At 55.3% G+C, this 26301-nt stretch overlaps 1 protein-coding gene across 2 annotated transcripts in view; it reads right to left on the reverse strand.

Moving 5' to 3' along the window:
* Positions 1 to 25974, reverse strand: part of FAIM2 (Fas apoptotic inhibitory molecule 2) — a 30818-nt gene extending 4844 nt beyond the window's left edge. Inside the window, exons 1-12 of one of the 2 annotated variants that reach the window (XM_017945858.3) lie at positions 25779 to 25971; positions 24852 to 24986; positions 23173 to 23365; positions 20057 to 20160; positions 19591 to 19655; positions 19092 to 19145; positions 13140 to 13190; positions 12772 to 12811; positions 12205 to 12242; positions 11564 to 11651; positions 11138 to 11233; positions 9432 to 9485 (exon numbers count right to left, since the gene is read on the reverse strand). In XM_017945858.3, coding sequence (XP_017801347.1) covers positions 9432 to 9485; positions 11138 to 11233; positions 11564 to 11651; positions 12205 to 12242; positions 12772 to 12811; positions 13140 to 13190; positions 19092 to 19145; positions 19591 to 19655; positions 20057 to 20160; positions 23173 to 23365; positions 24852 to 24896 — 828 coding nt within the window. In that variant the 5' untranslated portion in view covers positions 24897 to 24986; positions 25779 to 25971. Of the gene's footprint in view, positions 1 to 9431; positions 9486 to 11137; positions 11234 to 11563; positions 11652 to 12204; positions 12243 to 12771; positions 12812 to 13139; positions 13191 to 19091; positions 19146 to 19590; positions 19656 to 20056; positions 20161 to 23172; positions 23366 to 24851; positions 24987 to 25778 lie in introns of both variants that reach the window. The other variant, XM_009180697.1, reaches the window with a different exon arrangement.
* Positions 25975 to 26301: the final 327 nt, after the last annotated feature.

Here is a 26301-nt window from a genome sequence, read left to right on the forward strand (position 1 = left end):
CACTCAATTCTCACCATAAGCCTCTGCAGCAGGTGTCTCACTATCAGCTCCATCATTTGCTGAGGACACTGAGGCAGAGACAGTGTAAGTGACTTGCCCATGTCACACAGCCCAGGGACAGCTAGAGGGTGAGCTTGGGCTTTGGGGAGTCTTTGGAGAAGAGACTACCAGCCATATGTCCAGGTGCACCGGCTGGGCTGCAGGGGAGTGTGAGGGGGTGAGGGAGGGAAGAGAGACCATTGAGTGGAGATCTGGGGCCCATTTCTTGCCTGATACCAATAGAAGATATTTCTCTCCATTGACCTGGGTGTCAAAAATTTAGATGGCATAGACAACATTTGCACCCCCAGGAAGGCCACCAAAAGAACAGGGTCTGGCAGGCATTCGAATCAGAAAGCCTGGCCCAGGGTGAAAGGTGGGTAGTGTATGAAAGTGCATTAATGACACACGATTATCTATCAACTTTTTAGAAAGTAGGCCAGGTGCAGCGGTTCACGCCAGTAATCCCAGCACTCTGGGAGACCAAGGTGGGCAGATCGCCTGTGGGCAGGAGTTCGAGACTAGCCTGGCCAACATGAGGAAACCCCGTCTCTACTAAAAATACAAAAATTAGCTGGGTGTGGTGGTGGGCACCCGTAATCCCAGCTACTTGGGAGGCTGAGGGAGGAGAATCGCTTGAACTCGGGGAGGTGGAGGTTGCAGTGAGCCAAGATCGTGCCACTGCACTCCAGCCTGGGCAACAGAGTGAGACTCCGTCTCAAAAAAAAAAAAAAAAAAAAAAAGACAGAAAGGAACCAGGAGACAAGGTAGGCTTCAATAGCCTGTCGCAGTAAGTGGAATAAAATATTTTGCATGAAAGAACCATATGTGGTCATACGAGAAAGGGCATGAGTCCAGTATAATACAGTGCTTAAGATCATAGGCTGGGGAGTCCCACAAACCTGGGTTCAAATCTTGGCTCAGACCTTAGGTAACTTACTAACAGGTAAGAGTTACTGATCACTGACCACACACCAGGCACTAAGTGCTTTACATATATGAATGCATCCAAGTCACAGCCACCTATGAGGGAGTTACTGTTCTTGTCCCCATTTTACAGCTAAAGAAACTGAGGTACAAAGACATTACGTAACTTGGTGAGTCCACACAGCTAGAATGTGGCGGAGAAGGGCTTTGAGACTTATAGTGAATGATAACCTTGTCATTTAGATCACCAGATTTTGAAGCCAGGCTAAATCTGGTGATCTAAATGAAAAGGTTATCATTTACCATAAGAGTAAAAGCTGTCATCGATTGAGAATTGCCATGTTCCAAGTGTGAGGAGGCTGTTTTCCCTTCATTTGTTACCCTATTCATCCATTACAACAGCCTGCTGAGACAGGCGGGTGAGCCCTATTTTAAAGACGAGGCCGGTGAGGCACAGCGGTCAAGTCGTTTTGCCCAAGGTCACAGAATGGTAAGAGGAGCAGCGAGGCCTTGAATGTGACTTGGTGGGGGGCACTGGCCAGCTGCAGAGCCCCCTCCCCACTCCACACACCTACTGGCCCTGCCAGTGCCTCTTCCTGGCTCTGCTCTGAAGAACCAGGTCCTGGATACGGAAGCAGAAGTTCCTTTCTGCCCCCAGGCAGGTGTGGAGCTGCCTCTGCCTCCCCTCCCTCAGTCCGCCACCCCAGGGCTTCTCCACCTCCTCCTGTCAGGTTTGAGCAGAGTGTGGGCTGGGGGATGAGTGCCTCAGGAGTGAGACAGGCAGGCCTCAGGAGGGGCCTGCACATTCTCCCCTGAAGGAGCAATCACTGATCAGTCCGCCCACCTCAGGAGGAACCCACGCCACTTCCAGGTTGTCTGGGTGAGGCGTGGGGAGGGGGTGCGAGGAGGCCTCAGGGTAGGCATTGGGACTGTTTCAGCTGCAGAGGGTGGGTGACCTAACAGAGAAGGTTCTCACTGGCTCCTTCAGCTTCACGTAATGCATTGAGGGAAAAGAGCCTCTAGGCTCTGAATGGAACGAAGATAAGTCTAAAAGTCATGCCTCAGCCCTGATCTAGGGACATTTTAATTTCTTCTGGAAGTGAAATGACCAGGGAGGGAAGGGTGAGTATAGACAGAATGGAGGATGGAATCCTGACTGGTTCATTCAGACTGAAGGAAGGAGACACTTGTATGGAGAAAAGGAGAGTGGAAGGATATATAGTATGGTATATGTGGCATAAAGGTGGTATGGAAGGTATATGGAAGGGGAGTACGGGCAGACACGCGTTAATCCGTGGCGGTGATTGCAGATATTGCGGCATCAGGCATCGTGGTATCGAGCGCATTGCAGATACGCAGGTATCGTGATTAACCGCAGCACCGCAGACACGACAAGCATCGATGCGTGATGCTGCACGGGTAATTGTCCACGCGACACTGCGTTAACGTAAGACACGGCAGACAGGCGTTATCGACAGCATCACGGGTAACATCGTATCGGCGCATCGCAGACAGCAGGCATCGTTATCGACAGGCGCATCGCGGCATTCAGGCATTACGGGCACGTGATGGCAGAACGAGTATCAGCATTCACGATACGTACAGATTGCCGATGAACATCCGAATCCGCGGCAGCATCATCCGACAGTGTTATTCACGACAGCACCGGCATTATCGCGCGATATGGATGCGCATTACGCGATTACCGCATCGCGTTAATCGCAGATTACCGGCAGCACGGCACCATCGCGCGCATCGCGATGCGATCGCGCGTTAATTGTGGCGGCAAGATATGATAAGTAACGCGCACGCGGCATGGCGAGATCCAGGCGCATCAGGTACGCGATGGCATTGTCCCAGGCGCATCGAGCGCATCGTGGTGGCACGGCAGATGTATTGCATGACAGCATTGGCATCCAGACGTGACACGTGACAGCAATATCGGTGCAGACCAGACAGCATCCAGACGTTGACGCATCACGCGATTACCGCATCCGCAGATTGACGGGGCAGCGCCAGCAAGGTACCGATATCGCGCCACCGCGTTAACGATTACATCGCATTTACCGTGCGCGAACGTGATGCGACCGCAGGCAACGCGACCGCATCCAGCACCGCGCGCGATCCGCAGCAAGGCATCAGCAACTGACGCGAAGTGAAGCAAGCAATCAACTGATGCGCACGACATTGCAGCATCAGTAAGATTGCGGCGCATCGTGGCAGACTGGTAACGCGCATCGCAGGCATCGCAGGTGTTATCCACCGCAGTATCCAGGCGACCGCAGTGCGACATTGCAGCATCGCGGACTGATGCAGACACGAGTGCAGGAGGGCATGTGCATTACATGCGGACCGTGGTGACATACAAAGATGTGTACGTGCGTGTCCATGTTAATGCGGAGTGTACGTGCATGCACGCTGCGTCCAGGTAGCCCCGGAGCACACAAAGGCAGGATATGTGGTAATGTGGTATTGTCCGTCTGGTCTGCGGAGCGCACGGCATGCATGCGCACGTACGTATTACGTGCGCATGCGGTGCATGCGTGCATGTGCAATGTGCCGCAGTATTGCATGCGTAAAGCATCCCACGCGGATCCCGTGCGTACGTGCAATGGGCAGGATTTATTACGATGCGTACTGTACGTTAATGTATACGTGCCAGCATTACGGATTTCCATGTGAGAACGTACGTCCCATGCAGGCATACGCTGAACGTGATGCGTCCTGAAAGCCTGGTCCCACCAATGCGACGTCCGAATTCAGCTGCTATGCCTCAGGCAGTTCCCTGTCAGCTCTGAGGTCTCAGCCCTGCTTTCCTTCCAGAGACTGAGGACAGATAGCTCTATGTCTCTCCATAGTGGTCAACATCAGAACTGGAGGTCCAGCACCCCTACTGAGCATCTTCCTATCCCAGCTCTGTTCATCCAAATGCCATTAGGCTTGCAGCATCCAGTACTGACCATGCACAGTCTCCCTGCCCCCACCCACCCCAGCTCTGGGACACTGCAGTGACCTCCTAAATGGTCTCCCAGCCTCTGGTCTGTCCACTCAGCTTCTCACTAATCTTCCTTAAAGCACGACAACTGTGATGTTTCTTAGCAACTGTCAGTGGTTCCCAAGGTCCTCAAATCGGCCAGGCTGGGCAGGGAGTGAAGAGGTCTATTCCCACTGGGCCCATCACCTAATTTCTAATGTCCTATGCCTCAACCTTCCTGAGGACTCTGGGACTTGGGCTCTCGATTTAGGGGGCTCAGAGACCTTAGCTTCCCCAAGGAAGGACCAACTCTGAGATGCGGCAACCTGTCTCAAGTCCCGTGGGCCCTGGAGTCTCAGCTGTGGCTAGAAGCCAGCTGTAGGCATGTGACCCCACCTTATTCCCTGCCCCATCACGCCAGCCCGGCCTGACCCTCATGCTCCCTGTGTGACTTTCCATGAGTTTCTACAGAAAAGCACCCAAAGAGAGGGCACTAGGGGGAATGGGAGGATTCGGCCACTCTGAGGTCAGGGCTGTTCAGCTGGCTTACCCACTTCTACTGGCATATTTGGGTTCTGGCATCCAGTGAGGGGTCTGGGGTAGGGGTGAGGCCAAAAACCCAAGGCTCCCTGAGAATGTACTAAGGCTGACATGGGTGAGGCCTAGGAGGGTCCTGTTCCTCAAAGCTGGACCAGAGCCCTGAGAAACCTTGCCTCCCATCCCCTCAGGTGCTGCCCCCTCCACTGGGCGGCCCTGCCCTCAAAGATGGCAGAATCTCAAGGGAGGTGCTGATGTTTCTGGGAGAGAAACTGGATTCTCGAAGCTGGATTCTCACAGCGCTTCCAAAGCTCAGGTTGGTGGGAGTTGAGGGGCGGGTCTCCCTCGGGGTCTGGGGCCTCCTCCTCCACTTCTTTTCACCCCACTCTCGCACAGTCTCCTCAAGGCGGCACACGTGGCAGGGACGCCTGCATGCAGTGTGTAGTGTGCAGTTCTGCTCGGCTATAGGGCTGGGAGTGGCCCCCACTGTGCTGAGAATTCCCCAAAGGGTATGGTGGGAGATGGCAGGATGGGCAGATGAGAGACTAGGGGGTGCTGGGTGCTGGTTATGGGACACACTGGCGCTAGGGGACCACAGAGTCTGCAGGCCTGAGGGTCAGGACGAGGTCAGCATGTTCCTGAGTTCGAGTTAATGGGAGGGTAAAGGGATTTAGTTATGGGGCTGGGCCTCTGAGGGCCTTCATCTACCTGAAACTGAGAGGAGGGAAAGGGAATGAGTCTCAAAGCCCCTCTCATCAACATTCCCCTGCCCCATGGGCCCCAGGGGAGCTGCAGATGAACATGGGCAGGGGATGGAGCCAGGGGAACTGGCCCTGTGCTCTCCATTGTTGTTTCTATAACCTGCAGGATGATCCCGACCAGGGACCTTTGAAGTGTTGATCTCCTAATAAGATAATTGGCACTGCAGTTCCCCCTCTCCTGTGACTCACAGAAGACTGATGGGCAGTGCTGAATTCAACCACACAGCCTGTGGGTTCTCTGCCTTGCTCTGATTGTACCTCTGTGGGCCTGGCCCTGGCCCCTGCCACACCTCTTGGGGATCCGTTCATGCCACAAACATCTCCTGGGCACGTACTATGTACCAGTCCCTGTTCTGGGCATGGGGGCTGCAGTGATGAACAGGCCAGACTACAATCCCTGCCCTTAAGGAACTTAGATTCTGCTGGAGGGAGAGAGACAATGAGCAATACATCAAGAAAAACAGACAGTGTGTCAGAATGAGATGCACTACAGAGAGAGGGAAATAGAGTAGGGAGGAAGAGGGAGGGACAGAGCTGCACACACTTGAAGGATGGGAGAGAGGACTATGAGCAGTCCCTAAGAACAGACAGAGGCAGGTGCAGAGGCCCTGGGTTTGGAGAGAGCCTGCCATGATCACGCAGCACGAAGCCAGTGTGGCTACAGCAGAGGAGAGTGGGGAGGTCAGAGAGGGCCTGCAGGCTGTGGGAAGCGATTGCGGGATGCTCAACAGAGGAACAAGGGTACCTAACACTCCAGCTGCTGTGCCCCGCATAGACACAGGGCATAGCGGCAGCCTGCAGGAGGCCATGGCAACAATCAACCCAGGCTGGAGGCTACGGGGGCTGGGACAGGGAGTAGCCATGAGGGTAGAGATAAGTTGTCAGATTCTGGATAGGCATAGGGGCCACAGCATTGATCTGGGGTGTGATGTGGGGGATGAGGAGAGGGGAGGAGTGGAAGGTGTCACCAAAGCATTTGTTCTGAGTTACAGGAAGATGGGGAAGGCTTTGGGAAAAGCAGGCATCCTGGGGAAGGGGCAGGAGCTTGGTTTTATACATGTGAAGTCCGAGGTGCCTATGAGCCTTCCTCATGCAGACCCTCATTAGGCAACCGGAAATTCTAGTCTGGAATTCAAGAGAGAGAGATCCAGGCTAGAGATGTAAATGTTAGAGTAATCATCATAAAATATCGCATTCAAAGCTTTGAGGCTGCCTGAGGCCCTGAGGGAGCAGGGTAGAAAGAGAAGAGTTGGCCCTTTGCAGGATCAAGAGGGCTGTAGAAAAGCCTGGGCGGTTGGTGGCCTGGACACCAAGGGACGAAGATGCTTTGGGGAGGGTGGTGGAGGGAAGGAACGGTTGTATCCAATATTTCTGGGAGTCCATCAATATTAGGACTGAGTTTGGGTCCCTGGATTTAGCTACACGGAGGTCCCTGAAACCTGGATGAGAGTGTGTTTAAGAGGATCAAGAGAGAATGGTCGGGCACCGTGGTTCACGCCTGTTATCCCAGCACTTTGGGAGGCTGAGGAGAGTGGATCACGAGGTCAGGAGATCAAGACCATCCTGGCTAACACGGTGAAACCCCGTCTCTACTAAAAATACAAAAAATTAGCTGGGCGTGGTGGTGGGTGCCTGTAGTCCCAGTTACTCGGGAGGCTGAGGCAGGAGAATAGCATGAACCCGGGAGGTAGAGCTTGCAGTGAGCTGAGATCACGCCGCTGCACTCCAGCCTGGGCGACAGAGCAAGACTCCGTTAAAAAAAAAAAAGGATCTGTGCCAGCCCCTTAACACCTAGGGCTTCAGATGTGGAAAGTGAGTCTTACAGCACCAGGGCTGCCTGCCCCCACTCCCTGGCCAGACTGTGGTGGAGATGCAGGGAGGTAACAGGTGTGAAAGTGCTTTGTAAAACATAAAGGGTAGAGCAGAGGGTGGGGACTATTGCTATTATTTTAATAGCACTAGGGCTTATCAAACAAATTTAAGGGATTACTATTCACCCAGCCTTACTTGCATGCATGGCTCCCTCGGGTGGTTCACACACTCACTGTGACCTGATCCACGGGAAGCCAAGTAAACTCCCTGGCCGGCCCCCATGGGTGCTCCCTGCCTCCAACATCACCAGCCTGTCTGCCCTGGCTTGACCCCTCTTCTGTCCCCTGCAAATGCCTCCCTCTAGGGCCTCCAGGTGCTGTTGCCCAGACTAGCTCTCCCGAATGTGGCCCTCCTCCTTCTCTCCTAATCCAATTCCCCACCACATCCTTTGAAATCTTTCTTTAGGAAGTATTGCCTGGAGGGAAGAGCATGGTGCGGGGTCTGAGAAAAGTTAGTCTCTTCAGGTGACCAGGCTCCCAGTTTGCCCAGGATTTAAGGGCTCCTCAAGAAGTGGGGCTTTCAGTGCTGAAACTGGGGAAGTCCTAGGTAGCCTGGAATAAGCTGACACTTTAGTCTTGATCAAGGCCACATCGACCCATTATCTTGCCAGGAAACCACGGACAAATAATTCCATTTCTCTGGAGTTCAGTTTTCTCATCTGTAAGAAGAGGGCTGGGAGTTTCACTAGACCCCAGCCCTTCAGTTCCAAGCCTGGAGGTCATTTATTCATTCTACAATACTGGCTGAGTGCTACTCTGCACCATGCACTGCACTCTCCCTGCTGACCAGGCATCTGGGCAGCCACGCTGCACATCACACACAGTATGTGCTCTATAAAGACCTGTGGAAAGGACACATGAATGAACCTGCCACACACGCCCCCTCAGGCTTGATCCCTATCCAAATCCCCCAAAACCCCTGCTCACTGCTCTCTCCCCATCCCGTCCCCCATTTCAGCGCCCCCAGCCTGTCGCCCACAAGCCTCCGGAATCTGGACTAAGCTGCAACTCTGGCCACTTGTATTGAGCTGAACGTTCCAGCTAGGGAGGGGAGAGTCTGGTCACTGCTTCCATTGTAAATAAATGTTGACCTTGAATGCCTTCCCAAGAGGATGTCACCAGTACAAGCTTGCCCACCTGGGTGGGTCCTGGAACACGATCACATTCGGGTGCGTGGAGCCCACCTGAGCAGAAGGCAAGTGTTGGGCAGCTCCAGGCAGGCGTCTGTCCCTGGTCATCTCATCTCCTGGGCATCTGCTTCCAGCCACTCCCCACTTAGCCTCAGACCCCAAGGGGGACTCACACCAGACTGTCCAGGTTCCCAGATTGGCCCCGTCACTTCCTAGGATGCTGTGAGACCTTGGGCATGTTATTTGATATCTCTGAGCTTCAGTTTCCCCATCTTAACTAATTAATTTATTTATTTATTTTGAGACGGAGTCTTGCTCTCTCACCCAGGCTGGAGTGCAGTGGTGCGATCTCAGCTCACTGCAAGCTCTGCCTCCTGGGTTCACGCCATTCTCCTGCCTCAGCCTCCTGAGTAGCTGGGACTACAGGCACCCGCCACCATGCCTGGTTACTTTTTTTGTATTTTTAGTAGAGACGGGGTTTCACTGTGTTAGCCAGGATGGTCTCGATCTCCTGACCTTGTGATCCACCCTCCTCAGCCTCCCAAAGTGCAGGGATTACAGGCGTGAGCCACCATGACCAGCCTCCCCATCTTAATTTATTAACAGTAGAACCTATCTTATAGACTTAAGACGACGATTAAATGCATATGGAGAGCTGGCTGGGGGGAAGCAAGTGTTCAATAAATATTAGCTGTTACTGTTATCCCAACCAGAATCATCATCATCAACATTTTCAGTTTCGTGAGAAGAGCAAAGAACATGCTCAATCTAACAGTGTCTCTCTCTCAGGGTGCTTAGAATCCCCCTAGCTCCAAGAAGTCTTCCCCAGTTGCCCCTAGGAGGGTAACTACTAACTTGGTCCACATGGCCAGGATGCACCCACTCTCCCGCCCCCGCAAGCACTGCTGCCCCTCCCCTGAAGGAAGGGGTGCCTCTTCCCAGCTCTGCCTTTGTCTACAGCTTCCAACCTGCTGTTACAATCTTCCCTCCTGCCCAGGTCAGCTGGTCTGTCCTGGAAACTAGGTTGAATTCCCCGAACAAACAAACAAACGCAGCGCTGGACCTAGCCCTACCCACAGGTGCTCCCAAGGATCCAGGGAGGAGGGCCGTGGGGAAGATGGGAGCAGAAGGGGACTGGGGTGATGGTCAGGATGCTGGGAAGGCGGCTGCCAAGGAGCCAGACCACACTCACCAATGTAAACACACCCGCTCCCAGTGCTGCATAGACTGCGTGGAGCCAGGGCACCTGTGGCAGAGGAAAAACGGACTTAGGGATGACAAGAAGGGGCAGCAGTCAGAGGGGCAGGGAGGAGGGCTCAGTCTAGAGAATGGAGGCCATGGGGTAGCCCCGCCCAGCGCTCCCTCAGGAGCCCCAGGACTGACAGTGGACCCTGATTCTCTGGGTGCCCAGGGTGGGTGAAGTGCGGCATGGGATAAGAGTGATCCTGGTGGGAACGGTGGGAGAACTCCCCGCCAGCCTGGTCCTTCTTCCCGCAGCACACAGCCCCCGGCTCAGGGCTGATGAAGATGACTTTCGGTGGGCCCTGTCCTCCCTCTGGCCTGGGACTGCTTGAGGCTGCTCCCACCTCCCAGGGTGCGTTCATCCCTGTCCAGCATAGGATCTGTCTGTTCTTGTGTCAGGGCGCTCCTGGGCTGTGCCTTGGAGGCAAAGAACTCAGGAAGAAGGGGACAAAGACTTGACCTCAGGGGTGTGTGTGGGGGGCATCTGGAGTCTCTGCCAGCTGTGATGGTGGGCTTGCCTGCACAGGCTGGAACAGCACCTCCCTACCCTCTGCCCCCTGAGTCTCCCTCCAGGTCTGGAGCAGCCAACTGTGGGGAAAACTCTGCTGGAGGCACCACACTAGGGCCCTCCATGGGGCCCTCCTCCAGAAGACTCGGAAACAAAGGCATCCCATCAACCAGACCAGGATCAATAAAGGGTTCTTTGAAGTTCTGTGGCCCCTTCCTGTAACACTCCTCCCCATCCTAGACACACAGAGGGCCCCCAGGCCAGCTCTGGCCCCTCCCTTCGTCAACAGGATCCTGGGAAGAGCCAAGGAAATGCCAGCACCAATCCTGACATCCTGGAATGGACGCCAAGTGCCCAGAGGCTGGGGTTGGGCAGGATGGAGGTGGGGAGGGGGAAGTGAGGACTACTGCTCACAGCCCTGCTAGAAAAGGGCAGTGGGGGACCATGCACCATGTGTGGCTATAGGGGTGAGGGGTATAAGCACTGGGCCCCTAGCAGCAGTCCAACAGCTCATCTCTTGGGTTCCCAGGATTCAGATCTCAGGGCCTTTCTGCGATGCCCCCAATCTGCCCCTTCTCCACATGCAGGGGCCCGGGTGCCTGCAGAGTCTCAGTTTAATTCCCCAGGGCAGGCTGGACACCTCTAAAAGAGCCGAGATTTGGCCACCAGCTGGTGGATGCTCTAAGGATGTGGGTATGCCCCACTGCCCCACCTCCCGCCTGCCTGGCCAGCTAGATTCTACCTCTTTGGACTTGGCTGATCCCACAGGAGCCCCCAGAAGACCCTTCATCAGGCCCCTCTGGGTCTGGTGGGCCTCATGGAGCCCCAGTACTCCCTTCCCTGCCCAGGGTTTAAATGCTCCACACCCTACCCTCAATCTCACCTCCACACCACAGAGGAGGATGGGAAAAGTGAAGCCGGATGTGGCTTGTGGAGCCCGGCAGCTACCCAGGCCTGACAAGAAAAGCCTCCTTGTTTGCTTACACTGCCAGCACGCCTGTGACAGGTGCCAGGAGGGGCCGCACAGGATGGCAGGCTGTGGGGCCTTGGCTCCTGGACTTCCCTGGTGGGCAGGGGAGGGAACGGCACCTTGGGCCAGTGGGGCCCCTCCCTCCCTGTGGGTCCTGCCGGGGGACCCAGAGACTCACATATTGGAAGGGTAGGAGGATGGCCAGGATGAGTCCGCTGAAGAAAAGAGTCATGAGAAGCACGAAGAGCACGCCCTGGCAGGAGGTGAAGTCGAACTGCGGGGACAGGATGGGGTCAGCTGCCAGAGCGGCCTGACCTTCCTGGGACCCCAACCACAGCCAAGCCTGTATGGGCCAAGCCTGTATGGGCATACAGGCATACAGGCATACAAGCATACAGCAGGCCACAGTCTTGTGCTCACTCCAAGAACCTGGCATTCCTTCCCCTCCTCGCCCTCACCAGGTTGTCTCCCTCTCCCCAGACCCAACTCACCCCTTTACTTCTCTCCCCAGCCCTGGGTCCCAGCTCTGAGCCCCCCCACCCTATCTGCCTTCCCCTGCTCAGCCTCAGGCCGGGGGTCCCTGCCTGCAAGCCCCAAAGCTGACCTTGGTCTGGAAGCTGAAGACGGTGACTGAGAGGCAGACAAGGGCTGTGATGCCCAGGCACAGGAGCACGGAGGTGGTGTTGTAGTAGCTGAGGACCGTCAAGCCGAGGGGTCAGCTCCCAGGCAGGGCGTCTGGTCTCCCCCACCCTCCTAGCAGGGCCCCCTCTTCTGCCAGGACCTGGTCTTGGGATCCCTGGCCCTAATCTGGTGCCCTTTCCCCAGATCCCTCTGTCTGCCTCCCCAGGCTTTCTGCTGGGCCCTGCCCCTCCCAACAGGCTTAGACTCAAAATCAAATTAGAAGGATCTTGAGGAGGTGGGAGTGGGAGTGGGGAGGGGTTTGTGCCGGACCCAGAGGTGGTTTACAAGTAACTGCAGGTCATGAGTCTGGGGGCTTGTAAGCTAGTTTGGGAGGAGCCACCTTGCTCCCCTCCCCCTATCCACCAGGCCAGGTCTTGGGGTTGCTGTCCAGCTGAGTGCTCAAGGAGAGGACCCTAGGCCAAAGCCTCCTGCATTCCTGAGCCCCAGCCCCATCTACATGCTCCCAGGAAGTATGGCGTGTGGGGCAGCGCCCCTTGGGTGTGGCCAGTGCCTGGCTCCAAGCCTGGCCTACGGTCCTCCTCTCCTTCCACCTGCTCCCTTTACCTGGACAACATCCCAGTGAGGTAGGCCATGGACAGGGTCTGAAATGAGAAGCAAGGTAAAGGAATGCTCCAAACTCAGACTGTGGGGGCCCAGGCACCCTCAAGGTCCAACCCAGGTCCCCGTCCCTTGCAGGTACCCCTCAACTCTTTGTCTCTGTCACCCCCACACATACTGACTTTCAGGAGTCAGGCCTGGCTAAGGAGTGTCCCCACTGCCAGCTTCAGGCTCTGTGCCAGCTGTGCCTTTCTTCTGCAGCCCTGCTCCCTGCTTCTAAGACCCTCCACTCTTCTTCATTACCATAGCTCTAGAATGCCTCAGGCAAACCCCTTAAAAAAATTCACAATGAAAAAAGACAGTGGATGGGGAGTGGGGCGAGATTAAGCCCATTTGGAAAGAGAAGATGGAATGTGTTCGTGGAAGAAATGGGGTGAAAACACCCCTGCCCCATGCCAGGGACCTCACATTGGACATCCCCAGCCCAGTCTTCCTGGTCCTCAGTCTACCCTGCTTCCCTTCTTTCTCCATCTCCACTCAGCATCTGTCCTCAGCACACCCCAGATCACTTACAAAGACGGTCAGGAGAATCAGGTTCCAGGGGAAATGCCTCCTGCAAGGCAAGCCACAGAGTTCAGGGGAGAGTGGGGGGTGGGGGCTGTGTCACTGCTGCAGTGAGGGGGTCTCTGACCAACCCCCTCCACACTCCTCAGAGCCTCTTCCTTCAGCCACATCCCCATTTGCTCCCTTCTCCATCCCCCTTCTCCCTACCTCAGAGGCACGAAGTAAAGGAGGGAGGGGCTGCCTGCTCGACAGAGGCCCAGAGAGGGATGAGGCCCTCTCAGGGGTGCACAGCTCACTGGTGGCAGGCAGGGCTGGGGCCAGAACTTTCATGATCCTGCTCATATTCCCACAAATTCTTCCTCAAGCCATTAGCATACCTGGGTCCAGAACAGCAAGCCAGGGTCAGGTAGGTTGCAAAGAACACAGCACTGTGAGAGACAGACAGATGGGTGAATCAGCCAGCCTCTCTTGGGCTCTCCCCGAGACCCCTTGTTTATGCCACTCTCTGCCACCCTCACCCACAGGGCAGCCAGGCGGGATGGGATGGGGAGGCCACGGTCATCCTAGAACCTAACAGTGGGCAGGGTGGTGGTCCAGTTCCAAAAGAGAGCAAAAGGATGGGACAAGCCTGCTTCTAGAAACAGGGAATCTTGGGTCACATGAGACAGCTGTTCCTGACCACTCAATCCAAAGTGGCCTCCTCAGACACTCTTGTTATTTTAAAAGCCCATATACAGCATTTTCCACGTGCTAGGCAGTTTAAAGTGTTTTATGAGTATCAATGAATGTAATCCTCACATCTTTACTTTACAGCTGAGGCACGGGGAGGTCAGGCAACTTGTCCAAGGCCATCCAGCTACCATGCTGCAGAAGCAAGATGAGAACCCAGGCACTCTGGCTCCAGAGTCCCTGCTCATAACCACTGCCCCACATAGGCCCTTCTCAGCCCTTATCATTACCTGGAGAGATCTTGTTAGTTATTTTACTGTTGGTCTAGCCTATTAAATTGTAAACTCAGCAAGGGTAAGGCCCTCGTCTGTCCTGCCAGCACCTGGTCCAATCAGGAAGTGGCACCTGTCGGATGAATTTTTATATCAAGTGGCCACGTCCAGTGAGAGGCTGGCAGGCAGCTTGAGGGCAATCCAGAGATGGGGATGGAGGACTGAGATTTTCTGAGTAGTGGAGGCAGAGGCCAGTCCAGGAGGTGGGAGATGATGGCTGGGGACCCAAGGGTGGAGCTTTCCCCTGCCTACCTAGGTTAGCGGTGCCACCAATGCGTAGTTTCCAACCCCCAATGGGCCTTGAACATGGCACTGCCATCCTTTCCCCATATCCTTCCTCAGTTCTCTCACCCACAATTTCAAGCTTCCTCCTCCATACACAAACCTCCCAGGCCCCTTCACTCTTCCTGCACAGTCTGCCTCTGGTGTTCCAGAAAGACTGGAAATGAGGTGAGCTCCCTTGGCTCCCTGCCTGCCACCTGCAAATATCATGTGGTGCTACTTGCCCTCCTGTCCCTCCTGTCTCTCCTCCCATCCCAGGCCAATCCTCCCATCCCTTTAATTGCCTGGGGATCTCCATTACTTAAATCTTTCCACTGGTACCTCTCCTCCCACACAAGCCTCCTCAGCTGTTTTCCATCTTTAACCAACACCTTCCCTGGCTCCAGCTACTGCCACTTCATCCCTCTCTTGCAGCCAGGCTTCTTGAAAAAGTGGTCTCCACTCACCATGCCCCCTCCTCCATCTTCCCAACCCAACAAACACAGTTTCAGCACTACTCAACAGGAGCTGGCTTTGCCACATCACTAGGACCTTATTGAGTGCAGTGGATACTTGTCAGTCCTTATCTTGCCTGACTTCTCAACATCTGGTCACTATCATTGTTTCCCTAGTTCCTCATGACCCCTGGGTCCCTCCTACCTCCCTCACACTCCTCAGTTCCTCCAGGGTCTCTCTCAGTCTGCGTGGTTCCCTCGATGTGGGGTCCTCTCCAGCTCTTCCCCCATGCTCTCCCTAGGTGGGCTCACTCAACCACATGACTTGCTCACCCATATTTCTGATCTATATTTTCCTTTTCAACCCTAGTCTCTAATTTTCAACTACCAACTGGGCAGACATGACTATTCAGACACAAGTAATGCTCAACAGGTTAGAGGGGAACTCCCTGTCTCCCCTTCTTCGTCTCCTGCATTCCCTCCTGCAGAGAATGTCATGCATCCTCTAAGTCACCCAATCGGAGACCTCAGCCTCATCCTTAACTCTCACTCTGCTACGCCCAATTAACCACCTGGACTTGTTGATTTTTCTACCCAGGCAGTTATCAAAGCTGCCCTCTTCCCTCCACCCACTACCACCCTTTGTGGTCAGGGCACCTCTCTCTCTCTCTGGCTTGGAGTATTGCAGGAGCCCCCCTGCCTTCCACCCTCCATGCTGCAGGCAGATCCAATCATGTGACTTCCCTGTATAAAATTCCCAAAGACCTGGCAATGCCCTGTCTGAGCAATCAGGCAATGCATTCCCACCCACCCCTCCAGCCCTTCTCTCACTGCACTCCGCCCCTCCACTACACCCCTCTCATCACAACCTGCTCTGCTGCCTGGAAACGTGCCTGCCACACTCTACTCTGCTGGAAGGGACTGACTGGCAAGGACACCTGAGGCCTTGGTTAGGGGGGCATCTTCTGTGCACCACAGGCATACCTCAACCAAAGCCTGAGCCGCCGCACCCTTCGGGCCAGCTCCTGTGACTTCTCACCCAGGTATAGCATCTGGGGGCCAGCCTGCAACTTATCAATGTTCTATTCCCACCATCTGACCCAGAGCTTGGTGCCTGGTAGATGCTCTTCAAATATTTCTGGATGAAATGCAAAACAAAACAAAACAAAACAAAACAAAAAACCCAAAAAACAAGAGATGCAGGAGTTGAGACAAGCATACTGGATTTGGTGAGTAGGACCCCTTCAATTTAACCCTTTCCTGGTCTTCAGTGGTTTTCAAATAAGGAGGAATTGTTGTCACAGTGACTGGAGGGCTCTTCTGGTAGTTGGTGCCAGGGGTTGCTGAACATCCTGCTCCGTGCAGAATGGCAGAGCTATCCTGCCCAACTTAGGAAACACTCGGAACCTGCCCTCTTTCAGTCTCACTTGAGTCATTGGTCAGCCACCTCAGCAATAATGCTAATAATAATACCCTTGTCCATGTGGGTGTGGGTTCTATCTCCCCAGCCAGAGTGGAAGCTTCCTGAGGGCAAGAGCCCAGTCTCCTTTTCTCTCTGGTTCATAGCTCTCTAACTTTCAAGACAAGGGGTCCAGAGGAAGGGCAGAGGGGCCAAAGACCCTGGGATTGTGGTACAGCTTGGGAGCCTGACACCCTGAATTCACATCCCAGCTCTGCCACTACTGTTGTGTGACCTTGGACGATAGCCAAGACCCAGTTTCCACTTTAGCAAAACAGAAATACTGGTACCAACTCACTGGACTGTTGGGAGGACTGATGAGACAACACAGTTCAAGCGCTTCGCGTGGGCCTGGCACAGGGGTGGGACTCCCCACTAGAGTTATGATAATTAGAAGCTGGCTGATGGACAGCTTCCTGGAAAGGCTCTGACCCACCTCCACCCAGCTCTGGTCTCACACTTTTCCTCCTCTGCCTGGATTTCTCCTGGCCCACCAGCTTTCCACCACCGCAGACACGGTGGCTCAGTGGGCGCAATCAGACAGTGAGGTGAGAACCGATGGAGGGAGGCAACAAGGGCCTTGAGAAAGCTGGGCTGTGGGTCGGGGAGGGGGAGGCTGGCAGCCCAGGGGGCAGGGAATGAGTCACTTAAGAAGTCAGAGAGAGAGAGCCAATGATTTACGTATCAGAGCCCCAGCCCCAGGGCCTGGGCAGGAACCACAGTCTGTTTACAGAATGTCAGGACAGGGAAGTAAGGCTCAGGTGCAGGCCAGCATCCAAACCCAATGCCTTCCCCCAGCTTGTCCTGCTCTAAGACAAAGGAGGAAGCAGAGCACAGAGGGCAAGTACATGGGTTTCACCATCAGAAAGACCTGGATTTCTACCCTGGTTATGTTACTCTGAGCCTCACTTTCCTCATCTGTAAAATGAGGATAATAGTAGTGTCTGCCTGGCAGGGCTATTGAAAGATCAAGTGAAAAATACATGTAAAGTGCTTAGCACGGTGCCCTCCATACAGAAAAAGAGCTGTCTGCTTCTCAGTGCTCCTATTGTTATTCTAAAAGGAAGAGACCCGGATGGAGTCCTCAGGGAGCACAGGATGTGTTGCAGGAGGTGAGACCCACCAGGACTCAGACACGAGGCCGACTTAGGGGGCAGGATGGAGAGAGTTGAGAGGTGTGAGGGGGCAGGGCAGGGCAGGACCCCAGGCAGGGTTTCTGGAGGAAAAGGGCAGCATCCCAGTGGTGAAACTTCCAAGCACCTTTCACACTTTGGGACACCCTATGAAAAGCGCCCAGTTCACGCCCACCTCACCTCCCACTTTCGCCAGCACCCACCCTGGTAGAAGCCAGAGAAAGCATCTCTGTTTTCTGCCCAGAGACGCTGAAGAGGAGGGACTCCAAATCTCACCATTCAGAGGTCAGATTCTCATACTCCACCCTCCCAATCCCCCCATCCCACCCAATGGAGTGGACTCTGCCCCCACTTCCTGGGCCTACTCACTCCTGGGCTGTCTCCCTGCCACCACCTGCTCAGAGCATGGAATCCCACAGACCCTCCCCCAGAAGGCTCAGAGAGGGGCCTAAGAATCTCTTCCCAAGTTCTCAGGGGCCCAAAGCTGCCAGGACATGCTGACATGCCAGAAGCCATGCCAACTTGCCACATGGGCTGGCCCAGGTGGTAGACTCTGGGGCCTCATTAGTTTTACTGTACAGTGCCTCCCAGGCCCCCAAGACACATGCCTCCCCATCTGCCTGCAGACAGGCCCTCTGCCCTCTGCTCTAGGAAAGACTCTGGAACCCCCAGAGGCCAGGCTAGGGTCCTTACCGTCAGCCTCTGGTGGGCCTCTGTGAACTCTAGGCCCATCTCTGAGGCTACTGTGGGCTCGACGTGGTCCACGGGGCTCTGGGCTGAGCTCACCTCCCCACCAGAGCCCTATCCAGGAACAGACTTGGGACAGCCACAGTGTGTAGGCTCCTTGGCCAGGCAGTCAGAGCGTTGACCCCACAAGGCCCCACTGCTCTCCAAGATGCCCGGAATCCCCCTGCATGGAGCCTTCCACCTCTCTGCCAGAGAAGTCCCAGTTTAGAAAATGCACCATGTGCATTCTCGCCCGATGCTTTTACTTAAGCCACTTCTCTCCTGGGAACGCTGTCTCCAGTCTTCATGGCCCATCCTTTGGGGGGCGCCCCTGATGTGGGCTGCATGCGCTGGTGTACAGGTTCACTCCTTCCCTCCTCCCCTCTCCGAATGCTGCATCCGTTCATGCTACTTTGGGCCACCAATAACTTTCCCTGCAGAGGCCTCCTCTCCTGCAGCCCCTGTACAGGGCTGGGCTCACAGCAAGTGCAAGAGCAGTTCTGCTCTGAGCCCCAGGATGGTTCTGGTGTGGAGATATCCAGGATGACTCCTTAATTACCCAGAAAGGAGGATCAGAATCATCTACACCTTCAAACCTCCTCTCCCAAGTTACCGGCTGGTTTCCTCAAAGAATATAGGACAAGCAGGAGCCAAGTGGCTCGAGGGCTGCAGGGAGCCTGCCAAGTAGACCGATTAAGAGCACAAGCCTCAACCGGAATTCTGGGTTTGAATCCCAGTTCTACCACTGACTAGCTGTGTGACCTTGGGCAAATTCCTCATTTCTCTGAACCTTAATTTTCTGAAGTAGTCATACCCAGTAGATGTGAGGACCGAATGCAATACTGTACATCAAGCACACAGAACAATGCCCAGCCCTTATTGAGCACTCTTTAAGTGGTAGCAATTATGATTAATATTTCATAAGCATTACTAACAACATTAATAAGAGTAGCAACATTATCATTAGTGTGGGCCAAAGTGTTCCAGCCTCACTGCCTCTTAGGACCGAGGTCTGGGTCTCTCCAGCTACAGCCCTGGCCCAACCCTTCCCAATTTGTGCAGGCAGCAGAACCTACCCCCATCTCCTTTGTGCTCCACCAGATTTAACACCCCAGATAGGTCCTTCTGGCCATGCTCTGAAGCCGGCAGAATGGGGCAGGGCTGGAAGGGATCTGTGAGAACAGTCCCTATGGGGCTGGGGGAAGCTATGGGCTCAGATTAGGTCACGAAAGACACAGAGATTCCCTCTTCTGGCCACTAAGCCTTCTCTGGAAGGGGACTGGGATATACTCACTAGGATGCCCAGTACCAGGCTGGGTTGGCCTGGACATAGTCTTTGACAGGGTCACTGCAGAGAAGAGAGAGGGGGAGAGAGAGTCAGAATGTACCCTAGGTCTCCATTTCTGGTTCAACATCTGCATCTGTCCCACACAGTTCACAGGACTTGAAAGGAAGCTGAAGGAATGCAGCCCCTGGAGGCTCGGGGAGTCCCAGCCCATAGTCCCTAGCTGGGACCTGCAAGTGCCTGGGCATGCAGTTAGTGGTTCGGATCAGAAGGACTGCCACACAGACACCCAGAAGGCACCCCGGGTCCACCCCACGCTGGACAGACGACCCCTCGCCTTAGAGACCCCTGGTGCACTCTCTAAGGCTCTGTCCCAGCAGGAGGAGGCCCACTGCCCCACAGGCATCTCTCCAAGCAGCATTCCAGCAGGAGTCTGATCATGGGTTCCCCAGCTCCAGGCCTGGCCATAGTTACCCGTGGAAGGTGCTGGTCCATGCTGCCAACTCACCAGAAAGTAAAGAGAGCCACGACAGCCAAGGTCACCAGCAGCTGAATCAGCAGGATGGTGTAGACCTGGGGGTGGGAGGAGGTTCTACTCAGCTTGGGGAGCCCTGTTAGGGACCTGTCAGCCCCTCAGCGACTCGTTCACCTCTCCAGGTCCCCATCCTGTGCACTCCACCCTCCTTCTTGGGGGTCATTGGAGTGAACCCAGGACAAGGTGAAAGGAAAGCAAAGATGCTGTAGAGCCAAGCGCACCCCCTAGCATTGGGAGAAAAGAGGCGACAGTGTGTTAAGGTGTAGCAGGGGGCACTGGAGTGACACCTAAGGAAGCAATTCCTAGTGAGTGCTGTCAGCTGGGATCACAAGAGAAGTGGGTAGGGATGACTTCTGCAGGCAGAGGTTTGGGCCAGGGGCCTCTACAAGGGCTCCCCCACTGAGCTTCCCAGTCCCAGAGGGCTAGAGAGGGGCATTACCTTTCTGATGAAGACTCGACGAACTTTCTGGTCATCCCAGCTGAAAGTGGTGAAGAGCTCATGGTCTCCGGTGGGGAAACCGCTGTCATAGCTGGAGCTGCTGCCTGTGTGGCATGTGGAGGAGGAGGACATGAGGGTTCCCCCTACATGGAATTACTGTCCCCAACAGCCCCCATCTCAAAGCTGCCTCTTTGTCAGCCTGGCTCTCTGGACCCTGAAGTCTTTCTCTGCATCCCCATTATCAAACACCCAGCCTTGGCCCAGCCCAGCCCCACCCCAACCCCCAGATCTCTCTCCCTGGTCAATTCTCCCTTTTCCTGCTCTGAGTCCTGGGAAGAAACTGTCATCCCCTACTTCTCCCTCCACCCTGGCTGGGGCTCCCCAGGGACCAAGCTATGCCATACGAATGTGAACCTCCCATCTTCTTCACCCCACCCTCCTCCTTGGACATTCTGGCTCCCTTGCAGTCAAGGATCACAGAGGGCCAGCCACTCTCTCTGGGCCACCCAGCAGCAAAGATCCTGACCCTGGCTCATTCTTTTTGTTTCTGTTTTGTTTTGTTTTGTTTTTTTGAGATTGGGTCTCACTCCTGTCACTCAGGCTAGAGTGCAGTGGCATGAAACGGCTCACTGCAGCCTAGACTTCCCCTGGCTCAGGCAATCCTCCCACCTCAGCCTCCCGAGTAGCTGGGACTACAGGTGCACACCACCATGCTTGGCTAATTTTTCGTATTTTTAGTAGGGATGGGGTTTCACTATGTTGCCCAGGCTGGTCTCGAACTCCTGGGCTCAAGCAATCCACCTGCCTCGGCCTCCAAAAGTGCTGGGATTACAGGTATGAGCCACCGTGCCCAGCTCTGACTCTGGCTTGTGCTGAGGCCCTTGGGCTGGGAGCTGGGGACTGGTTGGCTGTGGTGGACTGCTGGTGCTCCAGCTGGAAATCAGGGCTTCAGCGGGGTGAGGGGATGGAGGGGAAATAAAGCCAGGACACGGGCAAGAAGTGGGAGTGAGGATGACCATTCCAGGCCTAGTCCCAGAACTGAGGCTTTCAGAAGAGCATGGACTCCACAGTCAAACAGACCCAGGGGTGGATCCCTCGCCTAGAACGTACTAGATGTGTGACCCTGATAAAGTTACTGGCCTTCCCTGAGCCTCTTCTGATACTGGTTAGTGATACCCACTTCCTGGGGCCCAAATGAGATAAACATGAAAACCTCCAGGTCTGTGAAATGAAAGCCTTTGCTCTCTGGTGGGAACTACACTGCCCCCCTCCTCGTGTCCCTCATCATGGCCATTTCCAAGTCCTCCAATGTGTTCATTCTGTCCCTCCACTGTCACCACTAGGTGTCCATGATCTCCTTTGCCCCCAGCAGTAGCCTCTGACTTGGTCTTTCAAAGTTGACCACGGCATTGCCCTGCTTTCAGCTCTTCAATGGCTCCCCACTGCCCTTCACTCAAGTTCAAGTTTCTTAAGAAAGCCTCCACGGCCTCCCTGAGCAGCGCCCTCCAGCTCCACTACACATTCCTCCCCCCGACCCTGTTCTCAACCTGAGTATATATTTTCCACCACGTATTCTCTTGCCTGTGGGCCCCTGCACATTCTATTCTTTCAGCCTTAAACACTCATTTTCTTGCCTTTTCACCAGGTTAACTCATGCCTATCGTTTGGGACTCAGTGTGGATACCCCTCCTTCCAGGAAGCCTTCCCTGACTGTCAGGTGGGTTAGGTAAGGTGCCCAGGCGCCTGTCACTGTGTTTGTGTCACTGTGTGGTAGTTGTCCAATCACTTGTCTATACAGTCAGCTCTCCGAGGACAGAGATCCCAGCAGGTCTTGCAAATCAGTGCATCCTCCGAAAAAAACCCAGACGCAGACCCTGTGCCCTGGCACACACTTAGTAAATGTCTGTCACAGCTGCCTTCCTGCCTCGACAGTTCCTTAGAAAACATACCTTAAAGCAGCAGTCCTAGCAGCCAGGATATGGGAAATGAGGAAGGGGGAGAGAGGTAGACCCACTGCAAACCTAAGGACCGGAGACCCTCGCCCTCTTGACCTTCACTTCTCCCTCGTGTCCTGTCTACATCCTCTGCCAAAGCCCACGTGGCCAGGCCACAGAGAGAAGGGAAAAAGAGAGGGAAAGTGGGCCAGTGGGTGTGTAGGGAGGGGAGGAGGACGCCCACAAACACCAGACCTTCATTGACCCTCCAGTAGGTCACGGTGGGGTGAGTCTTCAGGGGTCTGCGCCCAGGGGGTTTGTAGTGGGAGGTGTAGACCATGGTGGCTACTCCCTGTGAGCAGAGGCTCTGTCTGGGGCATTGTCTCTGGGATCTCTTCTAGAATCCTGCTGGGGGTGGGGTGATAAAGTGGGGGAGGGGGAGGGGCTGCTGAGGGCAGCCGAAGGGGCTGAGGAGGATTTCCTCAGAGCTTTTGGGAAGCTGTACGTTCCTGGCCCCAAGGTAAAGCTCCCACAGGCTGCTGGACCCAACAGAGCAGCTCCTACCCACTGAGATTCTCGGTCTGCAGGAATCTGGCATCCACCTGGGTGAGTGTGCCTGGCTGTGGGGGACACTGACGCTGGCAACCACACTCCCTCGCCGTGTCATGCCCCCCTGCCCCAGCACGGGCCTGGGGAAGGGAACACAGATGAGGAGAGTGATTGGTGAGGTGGATTCCCAGACCCCTATCCCCCAACAGCCCTGGGCCTCCATGGGGACCTGTCCCCACTGAGCCAGGCCCAGTGAAGGCTGTGGCCAGTGGCAGTTTCATACGCCCCCTCCTTCTCTGTATCTCTTTCTTCTAGGAGATCTTTCTTCACTAGCCCTTAGCTTTTCTCCCTCATCTGTCCCCTCCATTTACTCTAGCATGGTGACTTGAAAAAAAAACCGCCCTCTTCCCTATTGAGAGCACCCTGATGCAGACATTGTGTCTCTTTCCGTTTTCATGGAGTTGTCTCTGACCTCCCCTCAGAACAGTTCTCCAAATCCTAAGCATCTAACAAGATAGCTTCATACAACCACACAGTGTACCTCTTTCTGGACAACTTCCTCCTACTCAGGTTTTCCCTCCGGGTCGACCCCCACCCCATGATGCTCCAGTTTCCAGGAGCTGAAAGACTTACTGGGGTCCACATAAGCCCAGCTTGGGTGGAGAGGCACCGCCGTGGGGGCTGGGGAGAAGACCCCTGCCTTCATCCCCTCCCCAGATGTGGCTTCCTCATAGGAGGGTGGGGCTGAGGGCACTGTTGGAGTCTCCTTCTTCTCGTGCACCTGCTGCTGCCCCTCGGTCCCAGGGGCCTTGTTAGCCACAGAGAGCTGTGGAGTAGAGGCAGAGGGAGAGACAGTCGCCAGGGAAAGGGAGCCTTCCAAATCCTCCTCACCAACTCCTCAATTCCTGAAACTTTCATGGGTCCTTCCTTATCTGCACTCGGAAGCCAGGAGTGCAGGCAAGAATGTCTCTATTTTATAGACAAGAGAACTAAGCTCCAGAGGGGTCAGAGCTAGCTGGGGCACACGGTGGAGCTGGGGTAGGAACAGAGGAAAAAGAAAATTCTTAGGAGTGCCCACCACTGGTTGTCACTGTCACTGTCCCTGGGGTAGGGGCAGGGCCTCTATGGTTCCAGAAAAGGGCCTGACACGTAGTAGACTGTTACAAATAAAACGTCCTGTCATTTAATCTTCCTGAGACTTGCTAGTTGTATTTTGACCCCTGCTTTAAAATGAGAATGAGGATCAGAGAGGAAGAGCGATTCATCCAAGGTCACAGAGCTGCATGTGGGCCCACTGAGAGGCAGGGCCTAGGCACCAACCACTGGGATTGGTCTTCTGTTGGGCTGGAAGTGATGCAAGGAGGATGGAGATTAGGGAGAGAAGGGCAACAGAAAGGGAAGAGGAGAGGGAGAAAACAGAAAAGAGGAAGGGCCTTCAGGATGGAAGAAGGGCAAGAGGATCCTGGCTAAAGGTCTGTTCTGGCCTCATCCTGTAGGAATCTCAGCCTCTCCCCTAAACCAGAACAGACTCACAGAGTGACCCAGTGGAAGGGGCCTCAGAAGACATCCAGTTGAGTCTCTTCCTTCACTGAACAGATGAGGAAACTGAGGCTCAAAGGGAAATGTCCCCATGGCAGTTTGGAAACGCGAGTCCATTTACACTCAGATGTGTCCCCTGCCCCCCCACCCGTGGACATGTTTAGCTTTGGTGGGAGGATTTGAGCTGGGAAGTGAATGAGGCAGCCAGAGAAGATTGGGGTGGAGGGGGTGGTGTGAAATTGAAACAGCAACAAAAGGTCCGGTTCTCAGAAAATGGGATTTAGGTGTGGTTCCCAGAAGATTGTGTTAGACCCAAAGGGCCACTGAGGAAGACTGCGGACTTCCTTCTTTGCGGGGGCGTCTGGCTGAGGCAGCCTGGTGATGGGCACGCCACAAGACTTCTGGTTCCATCCAGGCCCAAGGACCACGGACCTGGAGCGGTCTCCTCCGTCACCCAGCAAGCCTGTGAGTGAGCTGGGGACAAGGGGCAGAGGAGGCAGAGTTCCCCCTCACGCCAGGAAGGGAACAGCGCCACTAAAGGGCCTGGTGGAGGGGGGGTGGGGGTGGAAGGAGATTCAGCAGAAGGGGTGGGTTCTCCATGTTTACCAAACTGAACACTCCCCAGGCCTCCCACTCCCTCCCACTCCCCAGCCCCCCGTTATCACCCGGATCTGAAGGATCATGCCCACCAAAATCGAGTTCAGCCCCCACCCTGCCACTCCGCCCCTCAGAGCCTCCTGAACCCTAATGCCCAGCGCCCCCTACACACATACGGCACTCCCAAGTGAGGTGTGATCAATGGCAGGAGGTGGTATCATCCAATGACATCATTTGAGGCCCAAAGAGCTTGCACACAGGGAGAGGAGGGTCTGAGGGTCCAGGGAAGGATGCCATTGGCTCTGAAGCTCCTCTCAAAGAGAAGAAGGGGGAGTGTAGGGTAGGTCCTTGCCCTGTTTCCTCTGCCCAATCCTTAGCAACCCAAACAGAGGGCCAGAGGACCCTCCCCCTTAGCCCCAGGCCCTAGTGGTTGTATAATTCCGCAGGCTATTGATGTTACATAAGCCTACTAGGCCAGCCAAGTCTCTGCCCCAGCCCCTCCCCTACAATTCAGGCCTAAAACTGGAGAAGAAGAGATGCTTCATCCGGACCCATCCATGCCTGGCCAGAACCAAAACAATTACAGCATCCCGATGCAGGGTTGTCATAGCAAGCCCCAAGCATAGGGATGGAGCCAAGATGCCCAGATGTGGAATAATGGCAGGGAGCGGGGTGGGGGTTGTTTCTGTGGAGAGTGGAAAAGATAAGCATAAAGTGGTTGGGTCTGGGATTGGAGGGCTGGGCCAGAGGGGGTTGCCCTATAGGCACTGCCCCTCAGGACTCACCCTGGCACACACATACAGTCACACCGGACGCCCGGGCTGACTCCTCACAGGGGGCCTGGGTATCCGGGAGGAGCCTTGTGATGCCAAAGCAGGGGTGGGAGGGAGACAGGGGAGGAGAGGCGCGCCTGCGGGCTGGAAGAGGCCCGGTCCATTCCTTGACACCGGCCTTTCGGTCCTCTGACTTCAGCAAGGACCACTGAGGACCTTCAACCTAGGGCCAGGGGAGGACGCTTTCGTGGTCCAGAGGGTTTGCTGAGGATGACAGGGATCCGGGAGCCGGAGGATGGAGGATGGTGCAGGCGGGGGAGATGACGGTACCTTTCCCTGGGTCATGGTGCCGTCTCTCGGGGAAGGGGTCTCTGAGGCCGGGGCGGCCGCTTGGGTAGCCGCAGCCTGCCTGCGTCTCTTCCTTCCTCCGCGTGGGTTCTAGCAACATCCACTGCAGCCGGGCCGGGCCGGCGCGTACCATCGGCGCGGGGGGAGGAGGGGGCCGGGCCTGGGAAGATGCTGCGGAGGACGCTGCGGATTTGCGAGCCCTGGAGGCGGCGATCGTGCACCGCCCCCTCCCGCCGCTCTCCCCACTGCGCCCCCCACCGCCGCCCTTAGCCCTCCCCCGGGATAAGAGAGCGTCGCGGTGCGGAGCAACCTCAGTGGATGGATCCGCGGGGGCTGAGCGGGCGGGGGACGCGGGAACTCCGTGACACCGACCAGCTGACACTGCCCACGTGAAACCAGAGCCAGGCGTCAGGGCCTCATCTCTCCACCGTATCTGCACCTCTCTGCAGCTCCAGCTGCGCCTCTGCCTTTTCCCCCTCCCTCTTTGGATGCGGCCCTGATTTCT

The sequence above is a fragment of the Papio anubis genome, chromosome 9, assembly GCF_008728515.1.
Source record: "Papio anubis isolate 15944 chromosome 9, Panubis1.0, whole genome shotgun sequence".
Lineage (NCBI taxonomy): Eukaryota > Metazoa > Chordata > Mammalia > Primates > Cercopithecidae > Papio > Papio anubis.